At 58.3% G+C, this 25,481-nt stretch overlaps 2 protein-coding genes across 2 annotated transcripts in view; both read left to right on the top strand.

Annotated features, from left to right (window-relative positions):
• PRPF6 (pre-mRNA processing factor 6) overlaps window positions 1–20,688 on the top strand; it is a 34,724-nt gene extending 14,036 nt beyond the window's left edge. The window contains exons 10-21 of the mRNA XM_082644612.1: window positions 2,723–2,841; window positions 3,933–4,151; window positions 8,883–9,005; window positions 11,694–11,815; window positions 13,259–13,397; window positions 14,930–15,049; window positions 15,299–15,475; window positions 15,842–15,975; window positions 16,609–16,700; window positions 17,856–17,970; window positions 19,896–20,022; window positions 20,454–20,688. Coding sequence (XP_082500738.1) covers window positions 2,723–2,841; window positions 3,933–4,151; window positions 8,883–9,005; window positions 11,694–11,815; window positions 13,259–13,397; window positions 14,930–15,049; window positions 15,299–15,475; window positions 15,842–15,975; window positions 16,609–16,700; window positions 17,856–17,970; window positions 19,896–20,022; window positions 20,454–20,606 — 1,640 coding nt within the window. The 3' untranslated portion in view covers window positions 20,607–20,688. The remainder of the gene's footprint in view (window positions 1–2,722; window positions 2,842–3,932; window positions 4,152–8,882; window positions 9,006–11,693; window positions 11,816–13,258; window positions 13,398–14,929; window positions 15,050–15,298; window positions 15,476–15,841; window positions 15,976–16,608; window positions 16,701–17,855; window positions 17,971–19,895; window positions 20,023–20,453) is intronic.
• A 1,855-nt stretch (window positions 20,689–22,543) lies between these two features.
• LOC309816834 (uncharacterized protein C20orf204) lies at window positions 22,544–25,260 on the top strand. The gene is made up of 4 exons (XM_082644613.1): window positions 22,544–23,026; window positions 24,350–24,604; window positions 24,687–24,839; window positions 24,961–25,260. Exons 1-4 carry the CDS (start codon window positions 23,024–23,026, stop codon window positions 25,099–25,101), a joined length of 552 nt encoding a protein of 183 aa, XP_082500739.1. The 5' UTR covers window positions 22,544–23,023; the 3' UTR covers window positions 25,102–25,260.
• The last annotated feature ends 221 nt before the right edge of the window (window positions 25,261–25,481 follow it).

Below are 25,481 nucleotides of genomic sequence, written 5' to 3'. Positions count from 1 at the left end.
TGGCCTTCCCCGTCCTTAGAGTGTTTCCAAAAACAGCACTCTTTCTCTAGGTGCCTGGGGCACAGCTGGCGATGCCTACTTTAGCGCTTGGTGAACCTGACAGCTACTGCTGGAAGGATCTGATGTTTGGAAACCAATGACAGTTACTTCCATCAGTGACTGGGGAGGACTCCGTGCCAGCTCAGTTTCCGCTTGAGCTCTGGGTCCAGCTGGTGCAGCTGACATCGTGGTCCTTTGATGGGAGAACCTGAGCTTCACATGCTACTCTGACACCTGAGGCCTTAGGAGGCTGAGTGACGTGGGGTGGGTGCTTGGCCTCAGTCTGCGTGCTGTCATCTGTAGGGGCACCTGTGGGCCTGTGAGCGCTGTGCTCCGGGGGCCAGGCTGTGGCTGCTTCCTGTGGGCTTCGCTCACGATGAAGGTGTCAGGCACCGTGTTCCTCGGCTGATCATGCAGGCCTGGAACAGTGGAGTGACTCTGTCTCCAGCCAGCGTGCTCTGGTCCATAAAGTGAGTACAGGATGGCACCATGTGTCCCCACCTTGGGGCCAAGGGCCAGAGAGTGCGTTGGCCTCTGATCGCAGGCTGTCTAGTTCAGACTGCTCCGTTCCCGACCGGGCCGGCCCTGCCACCCTGGCTGGCCACAGCTCTTGGAGATAGCCTGACCTGGCGTGGTAGATGGTCTCTGGGGAGCACCTTGGTGAGATCTGGACTCGTCAGCAGTGGTTGGCTTCAGCTCCGGTCCTGGGGGCTATTGATGAAATGCCAACAGAGGAGTTCCCAGTCTCTCCCGAAAAGTGGGGCCGTCCTGGGCCTCACGCCCGTCGCGGGGTGAAGTTAACAACCCCATGGCCACGGGCGTGGAGTGTGACCAGGGGGAGGGCGCAGGCAGGGCGGGCGGGGCGGGCCCCCGCAGGCCTCCTTATCTGACATCACTGCTGAGGGGCTGTTCCCTCAGTGGTCTTGGCTTTCTTGGGCTGCTGTGCTTCCTGGTGACTGTCACTCCGGGAAGTGGGACTGCTCAGCCAGGCCTCAGGACGCCGCTCTGGGCTATAGTTGAGGTCTCCCCTTGCGCACACGGTGGCAGACCGGTCTCCCTGTGGGGGTCAGGGCTCACCTCGCCAGCCGGGGCTGGTCTGGCGACGCGTGAAGGCCAGAGAACTGGGTCTGCCTCAGCCTCCAGTGCAGGAGAACCATGGCCACGGGCCTTTGGACACATCGTGTCCCTCGGGATGAGACCTCTGGACAGCTGAGTTCAAACTCGTGGGGACAGGGACCAGGCTCCCCCAGGGATGACGACATGCAGCCAGCGGCCACATGCCTGTCAGCGCTCCCCCCGGCCCTGGGGGTCCTAGTCAAGCAAGAAGCACCGCTGTCACTGCGTGTGGCCTCCTGCGAGGGTCCCCCAGCTGGTGCCCTGCTGGCGCTGGGCCGAGTAACAGGTGTGGTCAGGCCAGGGAAGCCCAGGGGCCAATCCCTTGGCTGCACCTCTTTTGCAGGCTGGTGGCGCTGTGGTTCTTGCAGAGCCCTGGGCCGCAGGCTGGGGCATCGTCTTCCATGGCAGGTGGTTCCGGAGTGGCAGCTCGTTTTTTGTCATAGAGGAGAGGTCCCCATGAGCCCTGGACCATGGGAACCTTTGAAACTCACTGGGGGTGGGTTCGTGGGGTGTGTCTCCCCACCTCTGGCCCACTGGTCTTAAGCATCTCGGGCACGTGCTGCTTCCTGCTCACCAGCCAGGGAGGGACTGGCATGGTGTGCAGTGACCTGGAGCCACTGCCATCCTGTTTGGCCACAGGAGAGGAGGGGCACCCCTTTTTCAAGGGCCTATAAGGGAGGGAAGCCCGTCTCCCAGAAGTGGGAGGGGCTGTTTCTGCTGAAGGGAGGAACGCGAGAGACTTGGTGGGTCCGCAGATTTTGCACCATTGAATCTGAGGGCTGTTTCCCGCAAGCTTGGCCCGTGTGTTTTCTAGAAAGAAGATCTCCTCTAGGCTGTTCTGGTTTCCTGCCCTCATCAGCTCTTAGTCACCGTCACGCCTGCCAGGGGCTGACTGGAGGCCTTGCCTCAGCCTCCCTAGTCCCCCTGCTGCAGGGCTCTGTGTTTAGCTGCCCGGTGTTTTGGCTTTTTCAGTAACTTGCATCTGAAGGACGGGCTCTGCTGCTTAAACAGCAGTGTGGGAGCTTCCGGACTGCAGGGCGTCACGGCCTCTCCTGGGAGCTGGTCCCCCGTGCCTGCCGTCACTCGTGTGAACTGAGGCCCCGAGGCTGCCAGTGGGGTGCAGCACCTGGCGCCTTTGCTCTCGTGCTCCTTGGGGTCCAGGGAGGAGCCCTTGCTCTGCCATCCTGGGCAGATGCGGATCCCAGAGCCACTGGCACTTTCTGTCCCCGTGACTTCCGCACACTCGCTCACACGCAGCCTACTCGGCTGGCCCGTCCTGGGCGGCAGGTGCCTGGTCTGCGCTGCCTCCTTTTCTAATGTTGATTTTCAGGTGTGAATGGGTGTGAGGTGATGCACAGCCTTCTCTGCCACCCTTGCTTGCTGATTCGGGACATCGGCACTGGTCTCGTTGGTGTCTGTCCAGACCCGAGGGACCCATGTGAAGTCCCGGCCTGTCACCCAGGGCAGAGACCATCTGGACTCGCTGGCAGCAGCATCCTCTGTGACACAGTGTCTTGCTTTCACTTCCGTTTTTCTGTGATCTGGTTTCTTGTTTGACCTTTCCCAGCCCTTGAGCACGTTCCAAACTCAGTTCGCTTGTGGAAGGCGGCCGTGGAGCTGGAAGAGCCCGAAGATGCTAGAATCATGCTCAGCCGAGCTGTGGAGTGCTGCCCCACTAGCGTGGAGGTGAGTCCCCTGCCCTGCGGAGGCCTGAGCCCGAGGCCAGTGTCTGCAGGAGGTGTTGGCTGGGCCTTGAGCTCACTGAGGGACTCCTGGGCTGCTGCCCTGTGGTCCAGCTGCCTGGCAGCAAGCGCAGTGACCCTATGCTCCTGAAGGAAATGCAGAGCAGAATCTCAGCTCGGCCCCGACCCCGTGGGGAGCTCCACGCCGAGCACTCTTCTTCAGGGACCAGTCCTCCTAGTTCAGCTCGAAGCTTGTCAGTGGGACCTGGAGGGTGACAGAAAGGACTGGTATGGCTTTCTGCCGGCCCAGTGGGAGGTTGGCTCGGCCTCAGAGCTACTTGGATTTCTTTAGTTTTAAATTTTCTTGTTCACAGCGTTTTGTGAAGTGACTTTTAGTCATGATTGTATCATGTCCAGTCTGTCTTTAATTATCCTAAGGGGTGTTGTGAAATTCTCCAAACACAATTAATCTTAATTTATTTACGTAAAAATAAATAGAGCCCATACACATTTTTGGTGATAAACTGTTGCAGAATCAAAACCTGGGGTGTGAGAACTCCAGACAGCTGAACACCCGTGTCCTTTCAGTTTGCGAAGGCGACAGTCACACCCTGCTCACCTTCTGTCCTAACGCTGTGTGCCTTTAACCAGTGTTTGGAACGCGGGGCTGAGAACCCGTCACCTATTCATGTCAGTCACATCACTAAGTGAGTCAGAAGCGTAACCAGACAGCCTGCAGATGAGGCAGAACATGCACACGTTCCCGGGCCCTGTTTAAAATGGTCCTTGAGGCCTTCCCTGGTGGCGCAGTGGTTGAGAGCCCGCCTGCTGATGCAGGGGACACGGGTTCGTGCCCCGGTCCGGGAAGATCCCACATGCCGCGGAGTGGCTGGGCCTGTGAGCCATGGCCGCTGAGCCTGTGTGTCCAGAGCCTGTGCTCCGCAACGGGAGAGACCAGAACAGTGAGAGGCCCGCGTACCGCAAAAAAAAAAAAAAAAAAAAAATGGTCCTTGAAAACTTGTACAAAGGATTTTGTGCAAGGGCTGTGTGTGGCCTGTGGAGTGTCCACCTGACCTGGCGGGTCTCTCCGTGCAGCTCTGGCTCGCCCTGGCCAGGCTAGAGACCTACGAAAATGCCCGCAAGGTCTTAAATAAGGCCCGGGAGAACATCCCTACGGACCGGCACATCTGGATCACGGCCGCCAAGCTGGAGGAGGCCAATGGGAACACGCAGATGGTGGAGAAGATCATCGACCGGGCCATCACCTCCCTGCGGGCCAACGGCGTGGAGATCAACCGCGAGCAGTGGATCCAGGTGAGGTTGGCAGGTGCCATGGTGTCCGCTTTAAACACGGATGCCCTCCTGCTCGTCAGAGTCCCTTGGAGGGTGGGGACATCGGGGTGGCACCTGAGAGGCCCGTCCTCACGCTGGCAGGCACAGCAGGCACAGGGGTGGCTTCTTATGTGATCACCTCGTGGCTTTCTATGGAGGTGCAAGCCTGAGTGCATCTTGGGGGAAACTTCAGTGTGCCAATGCTTGCGACCAGCCCTGCTTTTCCAGTAGAGAGGATACGATTTAAAAGAGAGTGAGCCTTAGAGCTTCTGTCTCTCACGTCCCCATCTTTAACTTCTGTAGATCATGGCCAGCGAGGTCTTTGAAAGCACTCAAACCCGCTGCCAGGCCTCAGCTGCCCTCTCCTGCCTCCTCCTGCCCGTTTGCTTCACCCACTGCCCTCAGGCTCGGAAGGCGGCCCCAGACCTCTGCCGCCTCCCTTCTCGTGCCTCTGCCGCCGCAGTGCTGCTTGCCCTCCTCCCAGTGGCTCCAGCTGCTGCACCGGAGCTGCTCCAGCATCGCCCTCCTCCCGAGGAGGTGGCGATGGATCAGTACCTCTGTTCTCTTCCCTTCCTGTGTTTGGGCAATGTTTTAAAATCTCAGGTGCGAGGCCTCATACGTATCTCTAAAATCGAATCATCTAGATTCAGCTCCTTTATTTATTTAGTGTTGTTTAACCATTTTTGACATTCTCATTACTTTGCGTGGATCCCGGTTTCCAGCTGGTGTCATCTTCCTTCTGCCTGACGGACTTCTTTGAACATTTCTTTCAGTGCAGGCCTGATGGCCAGTTCTTCCAGTTTTTAAATGTCTGGAAACAGTCTTTATTTCTTCCCTGCTCTTGAAAGATATTTTCTCTGGGTGTAGAATTCTAGGTTGAGAGTTTTTTCTTTCAGTGTTTTAAAGACACTGTTCTTACCTGGGTGGTTCCCAGCGAGACACCTGCTGTCATCTTTGCTCCTCTGTACGTACTTTTTTTAAAAATTAAATTAAAAAATTTTTTAATTTCTAAATTAAAAGATTTCTATCTGCTTTTAAGATGTTTTTCTGTATCATGGGTTTTGAGCAGTTTGATTGTAATCTGACTTGGTGTGGTTTTTCATGTTTCTTGTGTGTAGAGTTTGTTCAGTATCTTGGATCTGTGGATTTATAGATTTTATCGGATTTGGAAAATTTGTGTCCCCTGTTTCTTCAACTCATCCTCTTTCAGGCACAATTACCTGCTCATTAGGCCACGTGAAGCTGTCTTCCAGCTCATGGTGATCTATTCATTTTTTAAATTATTCTTTCTGTTTCATTTTTTAACAGTTTGTTAAGCTATAATTAACCATCCATAAAACTTACCCATTTAAAGTAGGTAATTCAGTGGGTTTTAATATAGTGGGTTATTTATCTTTTTATGGTTTATTATCTATTTTTATTATTGAGTTGTAAGAACTTTTTGTATATATTTTGGATACAAGTCATTTGTCAGATGATTGTATTGCTTATAGCGCAAATGTTTTTGATATAGTCCAATTTATTTATTTCTTTTGTTACTCGTGCTTTAGGTATCCTATCAAAGAAACCTTCCCTAACCTGAGGTTATGAAGATTACTCCTGTGTTTTTTAAGATTTTTATTTTTTTAGTGCTTCATTTAGGTCTGTGATCCATTTGCCTTAGAGTTGAACTTCACGCTTTTACAAGTGCATGTCCCGTTGTCCCGGCGCCACTAGATCTTCCCCTGTTGAGTAGTCCTGGCACTGCTGTGGCGAGCCAGCGGGTCATAAATGTAAAAGTTTACTTCTGGAATCGCAGTCCTGCTCCGCTAGGCTGTATGTCTGGGTTTGTGCCAGCACCACACTGTTTCGCTTACTGTGGCTTTGAAACGAGGAGGCTTTGTGAGTCCTCCTACTTTGTTCTTTACAGACTGTTTCGGCTGTGCTTGGTTCTTTGTGTTTTCATATGAATTTTAGGGTCAACTTGTCAGATCCTACAAAGTAGCCAGCTGGGATTTTGATAGAGGTTGCATTGAATCTACACTACAGGTCATCTGGGCGGACTGGTGCCATCCTAACAGTAGTGACTCTTCCAGTCAGTGAACGTGGGGTGTCTTTCCATTTATTTAGTTTTTTTGTGTGTGTGTGGTACGCGGGCCTCTCACTGTTGTGGCCTCTCCCGTTGCGGAGCACAGGCTCCGGACGCGCAGGCTCAGCGGCCATGGCTCACGGGCCCAGCCGCTCCGCGGCATGTGGGATCTTCCCGGACCAGGGCACGAACCCGTGTCCCCTGCGTCGGCAGGTGGACTCCTAACCACTGCGCCACCAGGGAAGCCCCATTTATTTAGTTTTTAAACAATTTTTTCAGTAATGTTCTAGTGTACTAATATTACGCTTATTTTATGTAACCTAAAGTACTTTATTATTTTTGATGTTGTCATAAACAGAAGTTTTTCTTACTTTGATTTTCAGGTTCGTTGTTCGTGTGTAGTAATACAATTGATTTTTAAATATTGATCTTATGTCCTGTAACCTTGCTGAAATCATTTATTAAATTGTAATAGTTTCAGCAGATTCTTTAGGATTTTTTATGTATAGGATTATACCGTCTGTAAGTACAGTTTTACTTCCTCTTTTCCAGCACGGTACCTTTTATTTCCCATCTGCTTGCCCGGCTAGAAGAGCAGTGGTGAGGGCCCCCACCTCTGGTCACGGACCTGGGGGACGTCTAGTCTTTCCTGTGGGTGTGGTGTGAGCTCAGACGCCCTCTGATGCTCTGGTCGGTTACAGAAATACTCTTTTTTCTCTCAGTTTCGTCTTGGATAACTTCTATTGCTTTGTCCTCAAGTTTTGCTAATCTTCTGTAATGTCTAATCTGCTGTTGACGTCATCGAGGACATTTTTCATCTTAGATCTTGGCAGTTTTCACTTCTAGGAATTTTGATCTTTTTAAAGACCTTCTATCGCATCTTTCATGTTGCCATATAACATTTTGAACACGTGGATCGTGATTATAATAATTGTTTTAGTGTCCTTGTCTGCTCATTCTAACCTCTGGGTCAGTTTGGGGTTGATTTTGGTAAACACTGACTATTTTCTTCTTCATTATGAATTGTCTTTCCCGGTTTCTTTGCATGCCTGATAATCTTTGCTTTGCTGCGGACGCTGTGCGTTTTCCCTTGTTGGGTGCCAGATGCTTTTGTGCCACTGTGAGCATTCTGGGCTTCGGTGTTGGAGCGCGGTTCTGTATTGGAAACGTTCTGACCCTGTGGGTCTTGCCTCGACACTTGCTGGGTGGGACCCACTGTAGTCAGTGTGGGGCAGTTTGGGACTCACTCTCCTGTGGAGGTGACCTCTGGGTGATGTGCTCAGTGCCATGTGTCTCCTGGGGGGTCTCCACTCTGGCCAGTGGGAACAGGCGCTGTCCCTGGACCCAGGTGTGCTCCGAGGACCATCCCCACTAATCCTTTTGGACGGTTTTTTCCAGCCCGCCTGTGCTGAGTTGTGCTCAGTGGATACCACGGGGGACCCTCTGCAGAGCGGATACCCGGGGCTGTCTCCCTGTGTGGCTCTCCTCTCTGGCGCCTGGTGCTGCGTGCTCTGCCCTCCGTGCTCTTCTGGGGCGCTGAGCTCTGCCCCTTGGCTGTGGGTCAGCCTGTGCCCTCTCCTGAGCCTTTGCCCTTGGCTCTTCTCTGCCTGGGATGCCTTTCTGATGCTTATTACCATGCCCGAGGGGCTCAGGCGAGGGCTGCTGTGCTGTGCTCCTCTCACGGCCAGGGAAGCCTGGCTCGGCGTGTCCAGCCAGCCTGGAGTCTCTGGGTGATGGCATCAGCAGGCTGCTTCCTACTCCTTTAGCTGTCGCAAACAGTGCTACAGAAGCGTCCTGGCACGTCCGTCATTTTGAACGACTGGGAGTATGTTCCTTAAAAGGCATTGCTGGGTCAGCCTGTGTGAGTTCTGTTTTGATAGGGAGCTTGAAGCTGCCCGCGGTAGAGGTCGTCCCTGTGTCCATCCTCAGCCGCACACGTGTACGTCTGTCCCCACCTTTGCCTGCACACTTCGATGTCGTTGGTCTGATGTGTGTAAACGCGCGTTCCTCTCTGCATTGCTGGTCCTTCCCACCGGCTGTGCAGGAGGCTTCAGTGGCACTCGGTGTCTCGTCTCTGGAACCACGACTGTCTTCTCTCTGCTTGTCCTGAGAGTTGCTCTCCTGAAGTCCAGGGCTTTTCTGCTGGTCAGCCCGCGCCCCCGCCTGCCGCAATGCCCTGGTGGCTGGTCCCTCCCCAGGCTTCTGTCTCACCTTCCATGCACTGGGCTCCTTCCCCCAGTCAGGTCTGCCTCTCTGGGTTAGAGTGGCTCTTCCTTTTGTCCACTTCGAATCTGGATCCCAGGCCGACAGTATGAGTGTGAGTGACCTCGTCTTTTACCGCCAAGTGCTTTGGAACTTTCTTAGCATAGCAACCCCTTATGGCCACTGAGTTGCCTACTCTAGTACTTTGTACACAGTAGGTGCTTATGTAATGTTTGTTAAGTGGGTAGCTTAGGGATTTGTGGAATACTTATGTGCTGGGTGGCAGGGAAGGATGATCGCAGCCAGCGGGCAGTGGCAGGGCCACGAGGGCATCAGAACCCTGGGAGCTCACCCCCTGCAGCCCGCTCCGTCCAGGCATCGCACCCATCTGTCAGGCTCCTGCAGCTCTGGGTAGTGAGTTCAGTTCTGTGTTCCTCTTTCAGGATGCCGAGGAGTGTGACAAGGCTGGGAGTGTGGCCACCTGCCAGGCGGTCATGCGTGCCGTGATCGGGATTGGCATTGAGGAGGAAGACCGGAAGCACACGTGGATGGAAGATGCTGACAGCGTGAGTGTGGCCGCGTGGGCCTGGAGTCTGTGTTTATGGGGAACCCGCTCTGGTTTGGAAATCTTTCTGATCTGCTGATTTTTATTTTGTTTAATTAATTAATTTATTTAATTCATTTTTGGCTGCATTGGGTCTTCGTTGCTGCACGCAGGCTTTCTCTAGTTGCAGCGAGTGGGGGCTGCTCGTTGTTGGGGTGTGCGGGCTTCTCATTGCAGTGGCTTCTCTTGTTGTGGAGCACAGGCTCAGTAGTTGTGGTGTGCGGGCTCAGTAATTGTGGCTCGCGGGCTCTAGAGTGCAGGCTCAGTAGTTGTGTCGCACGGGCTCTAGGGCACAGGCTCAGTAGTTGTGGTGCACGGGCTTAGTTGCTCCACGGTCCATGGGATCTTCCCAGACCAGGGCTCGAACATGTGTCCCCTGCTTTGGCAGGCGGATTCTTAATCACTGCGCCACCAGGGAAGTCTCTGATTTTTAAACATAAGTTGCAACTGTAAGGAGTACAGTTTTCTGTTAGTCTGCTGCAGAGCTAGAATTTGAGCGCTTACTAACCTGGACCTAGAATCCATCTCCCAAACCTTCCCAGGTTTTCACCCTTGACCTCTGGGCCGTCCCTACCTCTGGTCTTTGCTGTAACCTGCGCTTCAGAAAACATTTGCACATTGCCCCCTCTGAAATGATTTCCTGGAGTGGTGTTCCAGAGAAGAGATGATGGGTTCAAAATCAATAAAAACATTTGAGGCTTTTAATACCTTAAATGTGGCCCTCTCTTTTTAATAGCCCCCCCCCCACGCTGTGTTGTGTCTTCGTTGCTGCGCACGGGCTTTTCTCTGGTTGCAGCGAGCGGGGGCTACTCTTCATTGCTGTGCGTGGGCTTCTCACTGCAGTGGCTTCTCTTGTTGCGGAGCACGGGCTCTAGGTACGTGGGCTTCAGTAGTTGTGGCACATGGGTTCAGTAGTTGTGGCACATGGGTTCAGTAGTTGTGGCTCGCAGGCTCTGGAGCACAGGCTCAGTAGTGTGGCGCACGGGCTTAGTTGCTCCGCGGCATGCAAGATCTTCCCAGACCAGGGCTCAAACCTGTGTCCCCTGCATCGGCAGGCAGATTTTTAACCACTGTGCCACCAGGGAAGCCCAAGAGCCTTTGATTTAAAAAATAACTTTAGACTTACAGAAAAGTTGCAAAACTGTAAGAAGAATTCTTTTACGCCCTACACCTAGATTCCCCCAGATTTACCCATTTCAACACATTTGCTTTTGTGTTCTCCACACGTGCACACACTTGCACACACATGCCCCTTATTTTCCCTGAACTGTTTGAGAGTACATTGCACACGTGGTGGCCCTTTCCCTCTAAACATTTCAGTGTGTGTTTCTTTAAAAGGGGACCTTCTCTTATGCAACCACAGCATAGCTATCAAGCTCAGGAGATCAGTGTTGATGTAGGACTATGATGTAATCTGAGGCCTTATTCACATTTCACCGATTGGCTCACTAAGTGCCTTTTGGCAAAAGGAAAAACCCAACTGCGTCCTGGTTGAGGAGCTGACCAGGGTCATATCCACAGGTCTCGTGGCCCCGAGAATTCGGGGGAGGGCTTTGGTCTGTCGTTTTTCATGAGTGTGACTTTTTTGAGGGTACAGGCCCCTTGGTTTGGTCTCCATGCTGTGTCCTCACGGCCGGGCTCTGATCGTCGCAGGACTCTGTCCTGCTGGGTCGGTGGGGGCACATCCTCTGAGCAGCTCAGGCAGTGCCTGCCAGGGCCCTCCCCTGGAAGGCTGCTGTGGCCCTTTGTAACTAGTAAGTGTTTTGTGGGGAGACACTGAGACTGTGTAAACATGCCGTTGCTCACCAAACTTTGACCCTACTAGTTTGTGGGTCCATTAATGATGCTTCTGGCTTCTGTCAGTTATTACTGCGGGATCTGTCAGGTGCTGGTTTTCTAAATAGCGTGGCTTCTGCGTTTGACGAGAGTTGATCAGCTGGACTCCTGCCGTGCAGAGCTTTTCTTTCTCCCTTGTTCGTGTGGGCGCTCTCCTGCCCCTCCGGTCCCTGGATGCAGGCCGTGGCCGCTGTCTGCATGGAGCTCACGCGGTGTCACACGTGTGACCCGGGTGCCTCGTGAGCACTAAAGAGTCTCCAGTGCCAGCCGTCGTGGTTTCAACAGAAAAGTGTGAAGCATGAGCTCGCAGCCTGCACGGTCCCCGCCCGTGGGAAGAGCCCAGCTCCTGCTGGTCGTCGAGGCTTTTAATTCTGAGTGTGGACTTGAACTCTGTGCTTCCCCTTACTTTCCTCGTCACCCTTGACAACACAGGGGCCTCGGTGGGCATCACCCTGCAGACAGGTGACAGACCGTGCGAGCAGTAACTCTGGAGCCCTTTCAGACTTTCTTCCATTTCTCTGTCGTCTCTTCACTTGGGCTGGAGCAGGCAGCTGTCCTCGGCGCTTTGTGACCTGCAGGAAGAGCGGAAACCCTTGGTGCCCACGAGCGTGGGGCTTTCCAGGGCTCACCCCCAGAGACGGGCTGGCCTGCCCATCCCCCAGGCCCTGAGCGACTGTCACTTGGTCCCGTGGGGCCACGGAAGCCCCAGAGTCTTTGTAACTGGCCTACAGGGCTTGGGTCGGGAGTCACAGAGTGGGTACCCGTCCTGGGTCGGTGCCGAGCCGCCCTGTTTATGACCCTCTTTCTGCCCTAGTGTGTAGCCCACAGCGCCCTGGAGTGTGCCCGAGCCATCTATGCCTACGCCCTGCAGGTCTTCCCCAGCAAGAAGAGTGTGTGGCTGCGGGCCGCGTACTTTGAGAAGAACCACGGCACCAGGTACGTGGCAGGCCCGCCGCCCTGCGCCGGCTTTAGGCCTCTCGTCCCCGCGGGTGGGCTAGGGCCCTGTTCGAGGTCCAGCCTCTGTGGCGAGGGGCAGAAGCTCTCGGGCTTTTCGGCCAGGCTGTCCTCCTGGCACCTTCTGCGGTAGCATTGCCGCTGTTGTATAGTGCCAAGGCACTGAGGGGCCCATCTGCCCAAGTGCCTGCAGCTGAGCCGGGGCACTGGTGGTTTGAGGGGTCCCTGGGGCAGGGCTGGAGCCCGAAGTCCCACGTCTGTGGGCTCTGGCCTCGGCAGCGTGGGCGGTGCGGCAGCTGGGCCCCGGCAGGCCTGTTTTTCATTTCAGCTGTGCTGCATTTGGGTTTGGGCTGGTTTTTGTGCTCCAAGGAGGTCCTTGACAGTTTTCTTTAATTGTCCTCTTTAATTGAAAAAACCTTTCGGGTCTGCCTTATTGGCTGTAACTGCTGATTAAATTAGATGTTGCACCATCTGCAGTTAGGTGGGCAGCCTCTGCCCGGGTCCTCTGCTGCGTCCTCTCTGCTCGGGCCTCCTGGTCCCCCCTGGGCTGCAGCTGGGAGCATGGAGCCCCTGTTGCTGTTCTTCTGTCTCATCGATCAGTCTTGGGCTTTTCAGGGAGTCTTGGCTGCTGCAGTTCCCGTCCCCACCGGCTGCTGTGTGTTTTGCAGTTAACTCCTTTGGGGACACTTTGAAATGACCCTGCCGCTTCACCCTGTACGAGTTCACCCGGACAGTCCTGTCTAGAGCAGGGCTTCTCCCGGGGGTCTTGGGCCCTGGGTTCAGGGGCAGTTCCCCCCACCTGGCTCTGGTGTCCTTGGCGGGGTGAGGGGGGCCAAGTGCTTCAGACCTGGGGGTCTTGGTTCCGGTGTCGAGCTTCACGCCATGCAGACGATTCTGTGCGCTCACTCGGTCTTGCTGCCGAGGCCCGGGGAAGGTCGTCTGTGCCGGGGGTATTACAGGGGTGGTGGGCTGCGCAGGGGTTGGGGGCTTCACACCTGAAACCCAGGCTTCTTGCTTGATGGTGACCTAAAATAACTTTCTTCCAATAAGACAGTTTCTCTAGATGCCGGAGAGTAGACTCGGGTCGTAATCTTTATCGGCGGATCTGTGGTTAGAGATGAAAAGGCCCCGGCCCCCAGACCGCGAAGTTATCACGCCTCCAGGACACACAGCTATAAAACGCTCTCTTGAGAGGTTCCATCAGACTCTGCTGTTTGAACAATGCATTGCTTTGTAGCACCCTCTTCAGTAGTTGACTTTCGAGCCTTTATGGAGAGAAAAGATTTCCCCACACTCTCCCCATTGTAAAAGTCTGGTAAATCATTGACAGCTTCGTACTTTGAAGCGCTAACTGTCTTTTCAGTGCCCGCGGCTTGGCTGAGAGCGGCCTGCATTCTCTGGTGGTGACCAGCCCCTGTCTTGCAGGGAGTCCCTGGAGGCCCTGCTGCAGCGGGCCGTGGCCCACTGCCCGAAAGCCGAGGTGCTGTGGCTCATGGGCGCCAAGTCCAAGTGGCTGGCCGGGGACGTGCCCGCGGCGAGGAGCATCCTGGCTCTGGCCTTCCAGGTGGGTGAGGGGCGGGCCTTGGCCTCAGGGCTCCAGGGTCCCGTGCCCTCCTCAGGCCCTCCCCCCTCGTCGACGGGAGCTGACCCTGGAGGGGCCGAGCGCGGGCAGGCCGCGTGGGACTTGGGCTGCTCTGTGGGCAGTGGGGCCCTGAGGGGGCCTGAGAGGAGGGAAAATGGCCCAGACGATGGACACCTACCTCTCATCTGCCGCCACTCAGTCTGACCTCGGGCTAGGTGTTCCACAACACAGACTCAGGGAGACAGGAGGGACAGGGTAGCAGCCGGAGCACCATGTCCCCACACGAGGGCACGGCCACAGCCACTTTCCTACGTGAACATTAGGGCATCCAGTCCCCGCCCGAGGAAGGCCTGTCCCCTCACAGGTGCCTGCATTGGGGTCACACGTGGGCCGCCTAGCGCTGCCGAGGCCCGTCAGCGGGTGGAGCTGAGTTCAGACAGCTGCACTAGCCAGGCTTGCCGTGGCTGATGCTGTGAGCTGTGCATTTTTCTTTCCTTTTTCTAGTTTTTTTCTCTTTTTTTCTTTTTTGGCTGCGCCACACGGCATGTGGGATCTTAGTTTCCTGACCAGTGATCGAACCCGCGTCCCCTGCATTGGAAGTGCAGAGTCTTAACCACTGGACCGCCAGGGCAGTCCTCGTGCATTTTTCTTAGGACCTGATTTTTATTGTCACGTGTAACGTCCTAATGCTTTATGACAACAGGGGTGTTAGTCAGTGGTTTGCAGCATGCTTTTTTATAAACTAGAGAGTCTACGTCACTGTGTTGTCACCCAGGCTGGCATAATAAAGTCTGTCCTTCCTTGAGTAAATACGTGGCGGCGCCTGGCCTGGGTCTCCCTTTGGCTCTCAGCTGTCGTCTGGGCGCCCAGGGTGGAGGACACTCCGCCTCTCCCAGTGGTCCCGGCGCTCTCCCGCCACTGCCTGGGCAGTGATGCCTGTCTCTGCCCCTCTCCTCCTTAGCTGCCACCGGGGGGTGCTTCTCAGGTTGGGGACGTGGTCAGGCTGAGTGTGGCCAGCAGCTGGCTGTGCTTTCAGGAAGCTGGAGGGCACTACCCACGTGTCTGCTGGACTCGGGGTTGTACGTGACCCAGTCCTGACCCTGGGAGCCCTCTCCGTGCCATCCGTGATGTCCCGGGCGTTCTTCCGTCCTATCCACGTTGACACGCTGGGACGGCCAGTTCCTCATTGCCAGGCTTGGGAAAGAGCAGGGTTGGGTGGGCGGATCCACGCGGGTGGGACGCGAGTGACGGCGTCAGCAGGCAGAGGGGGGCGGTTGGCACCACGGCCCCAGTGCCATGGAGGCTGCACGTCTGTGGCAGTGAGACAGGCTGGCTTGTTTGTGAGGAAGTCGGTGTCCTGGGGCTGCACTCTGCTCTGTTCCCGGTTAGCCCAGGACATGCCTGGATTAGACGTCCTGCTGCAGAGTGAGGCCCGGTCTGGCTCCCAGGCGGGCTGCCTTCGATGAGGGTACCCTCGCCCTGCTCGCTGCTGATGCTGCGTGCTTGCCCCGCAGGCTAACCCCAACAGCGAGGAGATCTGGCTGGCGGCTGTGAAGCTAGAGTCCGAGAACAACGAGTACGAGCGGGCCCGCAGGCTGCTGGCCAAGGCACGGAGCAGCGCGCCCACCGCCCGGGTAAGCAGAGCCGTCCCGCCCGTCATACGTGGGGACCCCCCGCGACCCCGCACCCGCCTGAGGCCACGGTACTCGGAGCTCATTTGTTCACTCTTGGCTTTAAAATGCATTCATGTGTGTAGCCCTAGCTTGTCCCAAAAGATACGAGAGGGCATTCGGGGCGAGCTCTCCGGGCGGCGAGCGCCAGGAAGGTGCTGGCCCAGCCCCAGCCCAGCGCCAGAGCCGGGCTGAGGCCGTCTGACCCCTCAGGTGTTCATGAAGTCTGTGAAGCTGGAGTGGGTGCTGGGCAACACCGCGGCTGCGCAGGAGCTGTGCGAAGAGGCCCTGAAACACTACGAGGACTTCGCCAAGCTCTGGATGATGAAGGGCCAGGTTGAAGAGCAGGCGGAGCTCGTGGACAAGGCCCGCGAGGCCTACAGCCAGGGGGTGAGCTGGGCCCGGAGGGGCTGTGGGCTCGGGGCAGGCCCGTCATCCGCTGACCCGGTCCCAGCCTCTGCCCCCACCAAGCCGTGCACGCTGCACTCAGCGGAGTACGTTTTACGGCCCACGTAAGGCACAGGCTGCTGAGTCGACACCCATGTGTCCGTGCACATGGCACAGCGTGCTCATGAACACACACCCTGCGCACGTGTGCACAGTTCAGCCGTGCGTGTAGACACACGCCTGGGCGTGAAGCGGCTGGGTCTCTGGGGGCAAAGGTGGCCCTCACTCCCGGTTCGAGGAGCCACCACGGCTGTTACAGCCCCCCCAGATGCCAGCTGAGCCCTCTCTCACTTGTGTCTGTGGCTGCAGTTGAAGAAATGTCCCCACTCCACACCCCTGTGGCTTCTGCTTTCCCGGCTGGAGGAGAAGGTGGGGCAGCTGACCCGAGCTCGGGCCATTCTGGAGAAGGCTCGCCTGAGGAACCCGAAGAACCCCGGCCTGTGGTGAGTCCCTGCGCCGCCCGCATGGGCCAGCCTCGCTCACACGCTCAGGCCGAGGACTTGGTGCAGCATTTCCAGTTCAGGCTCCGTGGGAAGTGCCAGCCGTGAGGAGTCCTGTCTCGGCCGTGGGAGGGTTCAGACGGGCCTGAAGATAGTTTGACGCAGTGTAGCTTGTGTTCAGATTAAGTGTTCCCCAGGAGAGCCAGGAGCTGTTGATGGGGCATCGGGGGTGGATGACGCCGAGAGAGTGGACTCTACAGAAGAGGTAATATCTGGGAAAGGCCTTGAAGGATGAATAGGAGTTTGCCTGGTGAAGGATATCCATAGGAGGCTGTGCACACAGAGATGCAACGTGCGCCTTCAGGGTGTCAGCTCACTGAGGCGCCCCAGCAGCCGTCAGCAGGCATGTCTCTCTTCATCCTGGCCGCCTTCATTCGCACCTCGATGACATCAGAGTCCAGGTGTCGGCTACTGCGGCGGCTTGAGGGTGGGGGTCACCAGCATCTCCCTCCTCTGGTAGATGAGCCGCTGGGCAGAGCAGGGAAATCCAGCCCCTGTGGCTCCCCAGGACCTTCTGCTTGTCACCGGGCTGCCAGTGGACGGCGCTCGACCCCCGCCTCGGGCCTCTCTCTGCAGGCTGGAGTCCGTGCGGCTGGAGTACCGCGCGGGGCTGAAGAACATCGCCAGCACGCTCATGGCCAAGGCGCTGCAGGAGTGCCCCAACTCCGGTAAGCACCCCGCTCCCAGGCTGCAGACAGTGGGCATCACGTTCGAACAGACAAAAATACATCTGTCATACTCGGTCGTTTAGACGATTGAACTCAAGCCTCAACGTGAGGAGTTTGACCTCGTGTTCTGAGGTGCTACCATTTTTTTTTTATATACAATTTAAGTTTTTACTATTTCATCTCAAGTCTGTAAGTTAGTGCACGTGCAGTATAAACGAATTTGGAGCAGAAAAGGGGACATGAAAATCACCTGTAAGCCCAGTACTCAGAAATCACTGCTTTTAGCTTGTTTGTATTTTTACAACTTGTATTATTGCACAAAATCAAAGTCATACTGTGTGTTTGGTTTTGTGCCCTTTTTTTTGGGGGGGGGGTGCTGTGTTGGGTCTTCGTTGCCGCGCGTGGGCTTCCTCTAGTTGCGGCGAGCAGGGGCTACTCTTTCTTGCAGTGCGCAGGCTTCTCCTTGCGGTGGCATCACTTGTTGCGGAGCACGGGCTCTAGGCGCGCGGGCTTCAGTAGCTGTGGCGCACGGGCTTACTTGCTCCGTGGCATGTGGGATCTTCCTGGACCAGGGCTCGAACCCGTGTCCCCTGCATTGGCAGGTGGGTTCTTAACGGCTGCGCCACCAGGCAGGGAAGCCCCGTGCCTTTTTTTAAAGCTGAAAATTTTGTGAGAGTTTTTCATTATTGAATTCTTAAGAACGCACAGTTGTTAGTGGCATCGTAGAATTACCTGCGTGTGTGTCAGAAATGCACCACCCACTGGGGGCCGGCTTGCAGGCTGCTGTCAATCCCGGGTTGTCTTTCTGCCTGAATCTTTAGTAGCACTTCTGGTTATTTTGTTACAATAAATTCTCAGCTGTGAAGTCACTGAGGCCCTGGGAGTGAACCCTTGGAAGTTGTTGGGACTTCCAGCCTAGCCGCCCCCAGGATGTTGTCCCATCCGTGCCAGTGGGGCCCTGTGGCTCCAGGTGGGCAGTGGGGCAGGCGGCACAGGCGGCCGGCCTGTGATCTTCTGCCCGAGCAGACGTGAGCGGCCATGCGGGAGGTGCAGCTGTGGACGCCCTCAGTCTTCGAACGCTGCCCTTGGGCAGCCTGTGTGTGGACGGGCACAACTCTGAAAGCTGAGGCAGACGTCTGTGTGTCTGGATTTCAGGGGTCCTGTGGTCTGAAGCCGTCTTCCTGGAGGCGAGGCCCCAGCGAAAGACCAAGAGCGTGGATGCCCTGAAGAGGTGTGAGCACGACCCCCACGTGCTCCTGGCTGTGGCCAAGTGAGTAGGTGTCCTCGTGGCGGTGCTGAGCCTCTCACTGGTCCCTGGAGCAGGGCCGGCTCCCCTGGTCCGCGGCCTCCACAGCTCCATGACCGAGCGCCTCTCTGGGCAGAGGCCCCCTGGACCTGGGCTACCTGGATGGCCTGGGTCATCCTGGAGCCCGACCCTCTGTTCTGGTTCTTTCTTGTGGCTCTGCTCTCTCTGTCTCTACTACTCTTCAGTTTATTCCTACGCGGGCCTTCAGTTGCAGGACAGACAGAGGCTTGCTGATGCTGGTCCACACGGAGTTTAGTTTACAAGCGAACCTTCTTTGGTTCAGAGGGCTGTAAGCAAGACAATTGTTTCCATTGCGTTAGGGCCAGAAGCCAGACCCTTTGACCTGTGTGACCCCGGGAACAATCCAGGGCCCAGTCAGTGTGCCTGGGGGTGTGGAGGCCACCTCCCAGCCTCAGGGGCAAGAGGAGGTGAGCAAGCGACCTCCCGCTGCACGCTCATGCAGGGTGCTGGGTCCGGGGCTCCCTGGGGAGGCGTGGAGGGCCTTCAGAACCTCCTGGCCCCGCAGGGTCTGTGCTCCCTTCTAGAAGGAGGACGATGGCCTGAGAGGAGCAGCCTGAGTCCCGGGCCGGGGTTGGGTGTGGCCGGGCTAGGAGGGCTCCTTGGGCTCTCACCTGGGCCACGGGGTGTGTGGGGCCCAGGAGCTCCTGTGCGCTGTTGCTGCCCCGGCAGGAGCCTGGCCCACCTGCTTGCTCAGCTCCTGCCAGCACCCCCTCCGTGGGGGCTGAGGGCACTGCGTGTGGGGCTTCCCGCAGGCCCCTGAGGCGCAGCCTGGGCCGCCCCCACCTCGGAGGCTCCCCGCCTCCCTCCCTCCCGCCTGCCCGCCCTGTGCTTCCGCCTTCTACTCCACTCCGATAGGGCTGCCATAAAACCTCATAAAAGGCTTTGTAAGGTAAACAGGTCCCTCCTTGCTGTTCCCAGGCGGGTGCTCTGTGTGCTGCTATCTGGGTTTGTGCTCTTTAAATCACAGTTTATCTAACATTAGCAATTAAGAATACCACAAGGCTTAAAAAACAATCAAGCTATCAGAGCATGAAATTATTCCGTTTTGTAGCTGAGACCAGCCCAAACAGCTGCCTGGAGGGTTCGTGGTGCATGTCTGCTCTGGTGCTTCTGCCTGCGGAGCTGGGTGGAGGATGGAAGCCACCCAGAGGTCCCGGTGGGCGGCTGTCAGAGTGCCCACCGTGCCTTCCCGCTGGCCTGCCCTCCTCTCGCTGGCATGTTGGCAAGGCTCCCTGGGCCCCTGACTTGATTTCTGACGCTGTGGATCCTCTCCTGGGCCTAGTTTTCAGGTTTCTTTGTCTGCTGGTATAGCCCAGGTTCTCAGTGTTGGCTTGGGTTCCCGCTGGAGCTGCCTGGTAGGGCAGAACGTTCCAGAAGGTGAATATGGAGGAGCAGGTGGAAATTCACTTCACTTTTCCTAATCAAAGCCTTGATTTAATTTTTGTCAGGTTTATTACTTTCATCTCCCTGCATTTTACTCAAAGGAAAATAATTTAAGGGAGTTTGAAGTTCTTGCTCTGTGGGTGGTTTTTAAGAAATGCTCTGGTTAGACACTTGCAGGAGGGTTTCAGGTTAGACACCTGGAGTGGTTTCCGGGTGCTCAGGACTGATTCCTCGGCACCCCTGTGGGAAGCCCGAGCTCTCCAGGGAGAGGACCAGGCCAGCAGCGCTTGAGCCAGGCTCTGTGCCACGGTGGCTGCCTGTGGCAGGTCCCTAGACTCACCAGGCTCATCGTCCAGCCCAGCCGGGAGCACGCTGTGGCCCGAGGAGGCCAGGGCCAGCCCCAGCATGGCTTCTGCGGCCGCAGAGTGCCCCCCAGCACCGTCCCCCGGCCCCTCACTCGGCCCCACCCCACTGCCTCCCCGCAGGCTGTTCTGGAGCGAGCGGAAGATCACCAAGGCTCGGGAGTGGTTTCACCGCACCGTGAAGATCGACTCGGACCTGGGGGACGCCTGGGCCTTCTTCTACAGGTTCGAGCTGCAGCATGGCACCGAGGTGAGGCGCCCGCCGCCCCCGCCCTACCTTGTCCTGCAGCGCCGGTGGCTGATGCAGCTTCTACGCAGCTTTCTGGCTACAGCCTTGGAGCCTCTCAGCCTGAGATTTAGATGTTTGGGGCATCTTTTAATGAGTTGGTTGTGATGGGGGCTTGGGCCATGGCAGAAATGGGGCTGGAGCTGGAGGCCTGGGGGTCCTCCTTGCGCCCCGGGGGCCCTGTCCTGCTATGCAAGAGCCCTCCCGGAGCCCAGTCCCGTTGGGTGCCCACGGGACGTGGAAGCCACGCTTGGGGGAGCTGGTCGGCTCCCAGTTGGGGGGCAGGTGCGGGCACTGGTGTGAGGCCTGGTGGAATGTGGCGGGCCCGCTCCTGGGGAGCGGGGCTGGGGGCGGTGGGGGAGTGGGGACGTCTCATGCGTGCGGTCCCCACCCAGGAGCAGCGGGAGGAGGTGAAAAGGCGCTGCGAGAATGCCGAGCCCCGGCACGGGGAGCTGTGGTGCGCCACGTCCAAGGACATCGCCAACTGGCAGCGGAAGATCGGGGAGATCCTGGTGCTGGTGGCAGCCCGCATCAAGAACACCTTCTGACTGTTCGGCCCTGCACTGGCTGGGGGCGGGCCGGGGGGTGTGAGAGGGGGCTGTCCTGTCTTTGATTAAAGGCTTTCTAGTAGTTGTGGGGTTTGTGGCCAGCGGGTGTTCTCCGAGCCCTCCCTTCACGTGCTTTGGCCACCCCAGTCTGCCCCACACTGGATGGGGCTCACTTTCCAGGAGGCCTCGTGAGAGCCCGTGCCCACAGAGGAGACGCCGGGGGAGCGGTGAGGCTCTCCAGGGCTTTATGGAGACGGTGGCAGGACTTCATGTCCTGGGTAAAAGCCCCGCATGGGGACAGCCGGGGTCTGGCTGGCCTGGTGACTCCAGTGCCCCTGCGGGTGCACATGCTCTCCCGCCACGGGGTGGTCTGCGGCCCCCACCCGCCCGCAGCGGCAGGCTGCGTGTGCCCCTGGGTAGGTGACTTTCCTGGGTGCGGATGGGCCTGGCCCCTGAGGTGCTGCCCCCAGTGTGTGAGGCTCACTCCCATTGGCAGGTGAATTCACTTTTGCTAATTTGTAGTCAGCAATTTTATGCTAAAGCACTTGTAACTGTCCTCTCTCTAGACTGAAAATGCATTCATTACTTGGGAGACTTGAGTGTGTTTTCACCATGTGAGGATGAAAGACTTCCTCGGGCTCTGGATCCCTGCGTCTGTGTCCAGTTGGCAACTAGCTAGTTCTCTTGGAAGGGGGTGCGTTGGCCACGGCTGGAGACATCTGGCCGGAGGTCAGGGTTGGTCCAGAGGCCATGAGCCAGGGAGAAGAGATGCGGATTGTCACGTGTGGTGACGAGAAGGGCGGCTGGCAGTTACTCCCACACATTCTTTTGTAAGAAACTATCCCAGAGGGGCTCCTCGGTGCCTCGTTCTGCGGGTCAGTCACTGACCCGTGGCTTAGCCCTCTGGCAGCAGCCGAGGTTGGGGAGCACTCCCTCCTCATCAGCACCAAGGGCGTGGGCGTCTGCCTGCAGAGCGCGGGCCCAGCCGGGTCCACCTCTGATGCTCTGGGAGCCGCAAGGATGTGGCCAGCCCTGGGCGGGATCGGACCATCCCTGTGTGGGGTCAGGAACTGCTGGTGCCGGGGTGGGCGTCCGGGGCAGGCCCCGCTCACCGATGGTCTGTGGCTCTGGAAATCCTTTCACTCCTTACCCGAGATCAGCCAGTCCCAGAGGGCCATGCCGGAGGTTCCTGGGTGTTTTCACTGATCTCAAGAGTTTCCTTTGATCCCTTTTGGAGGAGGTGGGAGGGATCCTGCCCATTGCACTGGAAAGTGAGTCCTGAAGTTTTTAGGAGCTTGAAAGCCAGCTTGTCCCTGTACAGATGTGGAAACTGAGACCCAGGAAGGGGCAGTGACTTGGCTGCGGCCACAGGGCAGCTGGCAGCCCTTAGTTGGTTGTGGCTTCTCCCGGACACTTTCTCTGATCTCAGGTCAGGTGAGGCCTCTCCCATAGGGCCTTTGGAACGTTCCAGAGCATCTGATTGTCCACATGCAAATGTCTTTCCTCGTTTGCCTGGGGATTGTTTTCTCAGTGCCTCGAGGTGGTGGTGAAACTACTTTTCTCCCTGGGGAAAACATACCTTAGCTTTTCTTCCACTGACATTTTTCAGTTCCAACTCAAGGCTAACTGAGTTCCTAGGCTTGGGCAGGGCTGAGCAGCACGAGCATACTGCCCGGCAGGGTGCTGTGGCCCAGTTCCCTGCAAGCCTGGTTGGGAGGGTGGCCGTGAGCTCCCCCAGCAAAAGACCCCCCTCAGCCTGGGACGGGCGAGCAGTGGGAAGCACCTCTCCCCTGAGTGCTGGGCCAGCGGGGAGCCCGGGAAGTCCCCTGCCTGGGACCTGCTGGGGCAGGACCCCCCGGACGTCAGGGTGGGGGAGCTGGGGGGGTGGGAGGGTTAAGTCCTGCTCACCTGGTACTGCTGGTGGCCATGTTCCTGGCAGAGGCAGCACCTGCTGACCACTGAGGAAGGCCCTGGAGGAGGGCGCAGGGTGGTCCCCGCTTCTCCTGGCTCTCCTTCCCCGCCAGCTGGGCCCTACCCTGCTCTCTGCCCACTGAGCACCCTACCCCCTCCTCGGCAGAGAAGATCTCCCAGGTCCCATGGCTTAATCCAAGATCCACTGGGTGGGAAGACAGCCCGGTGGGGCTGGGCTCCAGGGTCAGGTTAATTGAAGAAGTGATTGGATAGCGGTGGGGAGAGGGAGGGGGCAGGGCTGGGATCCTGGGGCCTCCCTCCTCCCTCCCCCCTTTGCTCAGAGGAGCCAACTTCAAAAGCCTCGTCTGCCTGCCGTCCAGGGAAGCCTCGTTGGCCGGGTTTGGAGCCGGACCTGGAGCGGCAGCTGCACTCCCCACCTGAGGACCCCAGGGTCATGTCCGAGGCCCGCTGGCGGGAGTGAGGGGGGGCCTGACCCTGAGACGCCCATGGTGAGCAGCTGCGGGCCGCTGGGGAGGGGACTGACTTCGGCTGAGGGGCAGGGAGCGTGCACATCCCGCTGTGTCCCCACCGGGAAATCCCTCTTGGTTCCCGTCACCGCAGCCTGGCCCTGGGTGCTCTTCACGGGCCTTCCCGGCAGCGGCAGCGGCGGGGGGAGGGAGTCTCCCTCTTGGAGCTGGGGCCACCCTGTCCTCATGGGTTGGACTGGCCTGAGCCTCGGGCCCTGGTCAGGGGCAGACAGGCCTTCCCGGGACCCCCTGGGCAACCAACCTGCCCCACTTGGACGTCCTTCCAGCACCAACGACTCTTGTTCTCACTATGATCTCTGACCCTCAGCAGGCAGAGGGGGCGACTTGAGTTGGCCATCAGGCCAAGCTTGTCTAGGGAGGGGGTGGGCTTCGAAAAGGGCCCACAGCTAATTGCATTTGGTCCTCCGGCCAACGCTGCCGGGTGCCTCAGGCAGGGAGCCCCCACGGACTCCAGGTCCAGCCCTGCGTGGTCAGGCTCTCCTGCCAGGCTGGGAAGCAGAGTCGAGTCCTGTGTCTCGAGTCCCAAGTCTCGCTGGGTTCGCATGATTGATTTTCCAGTGCTGTGTGACTCCAGCCTGGGGGCTGGGAGCCTGCAGACAAGCTGCTCTTTCTCTCTGATGTTTGGTTTGGGCTTCTGAGTGGGGGTGGGCTTCTTCCCCATGAGAGCCAGTTCTCTTCTTTATGGGGGCGGGGAGCCCTGGTGGTGTGGACCGCGGTCCCCTTCCTCCCTTCGCCTTGGGCTTTCCCCAAGCCTTCCCCTTCCAAAGGGGTGTGGCCTTGAGCTCTGAGCCCTCACCCCTGTCCTGGTTGGGTTGGGGGTGCAAGGGAACCCCAGCCCCCATGGCTCTCAGAGCTGGTAGCAGAGCCATGGGGAGGGTGAGGAGAAGCTGCCCGGCCATTGAGGGGGCACCTGGCGATGAGCCCAGCTCTGGTGGGCATGGGTCAGGGCATGGCCAAGGATGATGCTGTACAGGGGGTGCTTCCCGCTGTAGCCAAACCTAGGTCAGTCCTGCCCTCCAGTCTTATGGGTACTTGGGCCCTCACACTCATGCAGACCAGAGCCGCGGGTGCTGTCGTCTGTCCTTCCCCAAACCTGCCAGCCCTGTGCCTAGAGCATTTGTTGGATGGCATGGCGACGTCTCCGTTATACCAGCTCAGAGATTCCCTTGTACACGTGTGTGTGGAGTCGGGTGCAGGGGCGGGTGGTCGGGGGGGAAGCACATTGCCCGCAGTGCTGCAGGAGGGTCGGCCCCTCCGCAGACTCTGAGCCTGTATCCCTTCCAGGGGCCCCCCAGGCCCGCGCTCTGGGCGCTCCTGCTGGCGGTGCTGGGGGCTGCACCGGGCCGGGCCAGGCTCAGCGCCTGCAGCGTCCCCGACGTGCTCCACCACTACCGCGCGGTCATCTTCGAGGACCTGCAGGCCGCGGTGAGGTGGACCGGGCCGGGCTCCAGACAGCTCCATTTCATTCAGAAAAACCTGACTGGAGCCGCGGCCTCCCGATGGCGGGGCCGGGTGGGCGCCTCCTGTGGCGCCCATAAGGTATGGAGACATCACCACCCAAGCCCTCCAGCCCCTCCCCACGGGGCTCCTCCCCCAGTCCCCCGCTTCCTCCCCTCCCCAGGAGCACAGTATCCTCCTGTCCATCGTGGCCCTGGGTCGGACCCTACGTGGGGCGGTGGCCGGGGGCCGCCGCGGGGCTCTGGAAAAGGCGGCTTGGACCGTGGCCGTGCGCACCGAGGCGGTGATGCGGCGCCACTGCCGGACGCTGCGCCAGGTGCGCGTCCCCGCTCGCTCCCACGGCCCCGCGGTCTCCCTTCCCAGGGGCTGGACACGAGCTGCGGGGGAGGGGGCGGGAGGGGACCGTGCCCACGCCCTGACCGACGCGTCCCCGACAGCGGAGCCGGCGGCCCGAGACGCGCCCTCTTCGGCGGCGTCGGGGCGGCCGGAGGCGGCTCCTGCTGCGCGCCCTGGACGCCGTCGCCACCTGCTGGGAGAAGCTCTTCGCGCTGCGCGCCGCGGCCACCGAGGGCTCCTAAGCGCCCCGAGCGCGCGGGGCTGGGAAAGGGCCTTGCGGCCCGGCCCCTCCCTCTCCGCGGCCCGCACTCCTCGGAGGGCCCGGGACTGGGAGGCGGGGCCCGCCTGGCGAGCTGCTCCCGGAGGGGGCCCGCCCTCCGCCCCCAGCAAGGCCCCAATAAACTGAGCTGGTGCTGCGGCCCTGTTCGCTCTTTCTTCGCCAGCCGGCTGTGGGGCCAGGCCGCCCCGGGTCCGCGCCTCGGTGGGGAGGGGGCGCTGGGGCCTCCCGCACACGCGCGGTGTTGGGGAGGGGGGGAGCGGCGGCGTTCCCGGGCTCGGCCAGCAGGGGGCGCCTCGGGACGGGACTCCTGCTAAGTCGGCGCTGCAGGCACGGGTGGGGGGC

The sequence above is a fragment of the Mesoplodon mirus genome (assembly GCF_964341445.2).
Source record: "Mesoplodon mirus genome assembly, chromosome: 15".
Lineage (NCBI taxonomy): Eukaryota > Metazoa > Chordata > Mammalia > Artiodactyla > Ziphiidae > Mesoplodon > Mesoplodon mirus.
This window is presented reverse-complemented; position numbering and strand designations above follow the sequence as displayed.